The sequence below is a fragment of the Alosa alosa genome, chromosome 22 (assembly GCF_017589495.1).
Source record: "Alosa alosa isolate M-15738 ecotype Scorff River chromosome 22, AALO_Geno_1.1, whole genome shotgun sequence".
Taxonomy (NCBI): Eukaryota; Metazoa; Chordata; class Actinopteri; order Clupeiformes; family Clupeidae; genus Alosa; species Alosa alosa.
In genome coordinates, this window is record NC_063210.1 from 22,646,021 (window position 1) to 22,651,020 (window position 5,000).

Consider the following 5,000-nt stretch of genomic DNA (forward strand, 5'->3'; position numbering starts at 1 on the left):
TGAAAACTCCCACTTTGACCTCAGGACGTCACACACACACACAAACACACACACACACATACACAAGGAGCAGGTGGACAATGATTGACAGTCAAGATATGGCTAGACAGCCCCAGAAGTAGGTCACTGCTATCTCCCTTCAAATCATCATGCCAATAGCGCGCACTGAATGAATCAGATTGGCACCGAGAGAAGTAGAGAGAAGTAGAGAGAGCAGAGAGACATTTAGGCGTCTCCGAGGTTGAAACATTTAAGATTTATTGCTAACTAGAGTAGGCGGCAGGTTGTTCTAGTGAGTTTCTGATTTTGGTGAGTGGAACACTCATTTCCTTTGAGGAAAGAAAGGTCATCAGAATGTTTCTATGTCAGCACTTTCAATATCAACACTTCAATACACAGATTCAGCTTCCCCTTTAACGGCTAATTTCAGTCTTAGTGTCCTAGTGTGTCTTCACAGTGTGGAGTGCTCCATCCCTCAATGTGTTTGTGTGTGTGCGTGTGTGTGCGTGCGTGTGCCTGTGCTGTAGTGGTGTCCTAGTGTGTCATGACAGTGGAGTGCTCTATCCCTCTGTGTGTGTGTGTGTGTGTGTGTGTGTGTGTGTGTGTGTGTGTGTGTGTGTGTGTGTGTGTGTGCGCGCTAGTGTGTCATGACAGTGTGGAGTGTGGAAACGTAGATTCTACCTTCATCCCAGATGTGAATATTCCTGATTAATGCCTCGCTGCTCACAACGTCTGCATCCTGCCATTATATGACATCATATGCATCCTACTCCTCAAAGCATGAAAAATGTTCTAACTAATGAGATGGTCCATGTGTGTGTGTGTGTGTGTGTGTGTGTGTGTGTGTGTGTGTGTGTGTGTGTGTGTGTGTGTGTGTGTGTGTGTGTGTGTGTGTTCTGACAAATGAGATGGTCGGAATGACCAATCTGTGTGATTGCGTAGGCAATGAGTAGTTGTGTGTGGGCGCATTATGTGAATGAGAGAGAGAGAGAGAGAGGGAGAAGAGTGTGTGTGTGTGTGTGTGCACACGTGAGTATTTTCCTGTGCTTGCATGTATGCACGTGCACAGAAGTATTTGTCTGTGTGTGTGTGTGTGTCTGTTTGTGTGTGTGTGTGTGGTGTTCAGTGAGCTTACTCCAGAGACGAGGTAGCGGGATGAGTCATGTCTCACAGAGAGAAAGAAGGAGGCTGAAGGGGCACACTCACGTGTCGGCACACACACACACACACACACACACACACACTTTCCCCCGGCTTCCTGTTCTCCTCTCCGTTCTTCCCTTCAAACCTCCTCCTCCTCCTCATCCCTCGCCTCTATTCAGGGCAAGCCAATTTCGCTCTTCTTCCTCTCTCTCTCTCTCTCTCTCTCTCTCTCTCTCTCTCTTTCTCTCTCTCTTTCTCTCTCTCTCTGGGCATACTTTTCAGAACAGAGTGTTCTGTGGCAAGGGAGTGTGCTTGTGTTTGTGTGTGTGTAAGAAATTGACAAAGCAAGTAGGGGGTAAAACTGCACAGCAGGAGGGTAGCATGCTTTCGCTCCATAATATTGTGTGTGTGTGTGTGTGTGTGTGTGTGTGTGTGTGTGTGTGTGTGTGTGTGTGTGTGTGTGTGTGTGTGTCTTATGTCCATGGGTGTGCATGCTTCTTAAATTATTTACATCTTGGAAAAACTCTCATTTGCAGTGTTTGCATGTGAATTATTAGGACCTATATCTCTGCGTATGCATGTATGTATATGCATGTATGTTTTTACCTGATACGTGTGTGTGAGTGTGTGTGTGTGTGTGTGATGGCAGCATCCTGTCAGGGAAATACACTGGCAGATGGCTCCTGCTTACTGAGATGGAGGGCTGGCGGCTCTCTAGCGACGGGTGGGGGGGGGGGGGGGTTGTGTGTGTGTCTATGTGTGTGTGTCTGTGTGTGTGTGTGTGTGTGTGTCTACAGTATGTGTCTGTGTGTGTGTGTGTGTGTGTGTGTGTGTCTATGCGTGTGTGTGTCTATGTGTGTGTGTGAGTGTCTATGCGTGTGTGTGTCTATGTGTGTGTGTGTGTGTGTGTGTGTCTATGTGTGTGTGTGTGTGTGTGTGTGTCTCTGTGTGTGTGTGTGTGTGTGAGAGCAGAAGCGGGACAGCAGCACAGTGAGCGTGACCGCCACCGTAAATCCACGGAACGTTCTGAGAGCTCCGTCCATCTGTTGCCACACCTTTGTTCTCAGAGGACCTTTCTTTGCACACACACACACACACACACACACACACACACACACACACACACAAACTCGTGGCTAGCAAATGGAGTCATCGGAACTGACGGCACTGGCACACTCTCTCTCTCTCTCTCACACACATACACACACACAGTCAAGGATGCTGTGGACACACTGATAGCTTCTCTGTGACCTGGTGATGCCACTGACGCTGCGCTCTGCGCTCTGGTGGGTGGATGGAGGCTCATTATCGGTACGGAGCCTTGAGACGTAGCTCATGACTAAAAAGCATTAATACGGAGTACACACTGAATGAATCGTGGCGTAAACACATTTTTTAGTTATTGCAGGATGACATAATACCACCTAGTCTCCAGGGAGAATCAGATAATCTAATGAATTCCATGTGAAACCATCCTCAAGCATCAGATCAAGCGCAGCGAAGCCATTGAAATAAAATGTATGATGCAATCATAAACAATGATAAGCGTTTTTTATTAGATTACATGGTTATTTATTGAGAGCCCTTCTATTGTTAAGCACTATGAACCAACATGGTGGCCAGACACTGCGTTCCTGTTCCTCAAACATCGCTGGGAGAGGAGATAACAACGCTGCTATTTACTGGAGCCACACACACACAGACACACACACACACACACACACACACACACACACACACACACAGTTATAATCAATCACCACCCATAACTCCAGCTAAGCTTTCAGGGATATATTCTCAGCCTGGTGGGGTGGACGCGGGGGGGGGGGGGGATTAGACTGAAGGGAGTATATATATACACCTGGAGCAGCGACGTGGCGACCTATTAACGAAAGCTCTCTCCGCTCAGTACGGAAACAGACACAGAGCAGACCAGCCCTCCACAGGCCATTCTCTCAGGAGATCTCTCCCACTCATCATTCCGCACCAGTGATCAGCCATCACAGCGGGAGTAGAGGAACGAGAGAGCGAGCAAGAGAGAAGAGAGAGAGAAAGAAGAGAGAGAGAGGGAGAAGAGAGAGAGGGGGGGGGAGAGATGGAGAGAGAGAGAGAGAGAGGGAGAGAAGAGAGAGAGAGGGAGAGAAGAGAGAGAGAGAGAGAGAGAGAGAGCAAGAGAGAAGAGAGAAGGAGAGGGGGGGAGAGATGGAGAGAGAGAGAGAGAGAGAGAAGAGAGAGAGAGGGAGAGAAGAGAGAGAGAGAGGGAGAGAGAGAGATGGAGGGAGAGAGAGATAGAGAGATGGAACGAGAGAGAGAGAGAGGGAGAGAGAGAGAGATGGAGGGAGAGAGAGATAGAGAGAGAGATGGAGGGAGAGAGAGAGAGATGGAGGGAGAGGAGAGATAGGAGAGAGATGGAGGGAGAGAGAGAGAGAGGGAGAGAGAGAGATGGAGGAGAGAGATAGAGAGAGAGATGGAGGGAGAAAGAGAGAGAGATGGAGGGAGAGAGAGAAAGAGAGAAGGAGGGAGATATATAGAAGAAAGGAGAGGAGAAAGAGAAAGAGAGAGAAAGAGAGAGATATACTGTAGAAGAAAGACAAGGAAAGGGAGAGAGAGTGTGAGAGAGAGCAGACAAAAGGAAACGCGGAAACACAATGTGGGGAGCGTCTGTGTGGGATAGACACTGACAGATCCTGAGAGGCGTAGCTCACGCGATATCGCGACGCGACGACGCGACGCGACGCGACGCTGCATACGCGACGACGCGACGCGCACGCGCGACGCACGCGAAGGCATTGGCCACCTGGGCCGCATGCTGACCTGATAGGGCTGGTAAGCTCCGTCGTCGCTCAGGAAGTCGAGACGGCGGTCGGAGAAGAACTCCACAGCTGTGATGGAGCCCAGGACCACCTTCCCCACCAGATGCTTGAACGTCTGCACAAGGAGAAAGAGGGAGAGAGAGAGAGAGAGAGAGAGGGGTTTAACATTCATTCATTGGACGAAACCTTTACATTAGCACACGCTTAAAACCCATAATGCATCATTGTGCCATGCTAGTGTCAGAGAGAGAGAAGAAAGAAACAGACCCAGGAAGAGAGAGAGAGAGAGAGAGGAAGAGAGAGAGAGAGAGAGAGAGAGAGAGAGAGAGAGAGAGGGAGAGAGAGGAGAGAGAGAGAGAGAGAGAGAGAGAGAGATGAAGAGAGAGAGAGAGAGAGAGAGAGAGGGAGAGAGAGAGATGAAGAGAGAGGGAGAGAGAGAGAGAGAGAGAGAGAGAGAGAGAGAGAAAAGAGTTATTATTTAATCACCATGCTAATTAAATCATGATTCATGGATTGAAGTGCTGAAGTTGTTTCTGGGGCTTGTGTAGGACTGGATGCTCACTAGGGATGCTAGCACAGGAGCAGAGGCGGCTGCAATAGTGTGTGTGTGTGTGTGTGTGTGTGTGTGTGTGTGTGTGTGTTACTGTAGGAGATAAATAAATGAAAACTTCTCTATGGAGAAAAAGAAAGGGAGAGAGACGGGAAGGATTTTTGACAGTTCAAAGCAAGCGTGTTTGACTTTGATGTGTCTAACTGCAGTCAACACACAGACACACACACACACAAACATACGCTCACTCTTTTGCAGCCTTTTTACAGTGTGTGTGTGTGTGTGTGTGTGTGTGTGTGCGCGCATCTAGCTAGGCCATATTTTCACACATCTTTATGAGCAGGGAATGTATGTCAGAGAAGGCCGTGCCAAAGCACTTGTCCAAGGAAGGACTTACACAATAGAAGATGTTTAAGTTTGAAAAAGAAAAAACTTCTGGCTCTTGCCTGAGCATATGAGTGTGTGTGTGTGTATGTGTGTGTGTGTGTGTGTGT

General features: G+C 48.5%; 1 protein-coding gene across 1 annotated transcript in view; it reads right to left on the reverse strand.

Annotated features, from left to right (window-relative positions):
- The window catches only part of jmjd1cb (jumonji domain containing 1Cb), a 160,074-nt gene that overhangs the window by 51,702 nt on the left and 103,372 nt on the right, over nt 1-5,000 (reverse strand). The window contains 1 exon segment of the mRNA XM_048233988.1: nt 3,958-4,071. Within this exon segment, the coding sequence (XP_048089945.1) occupies nt 3,958-4,071 (114 nt within the window).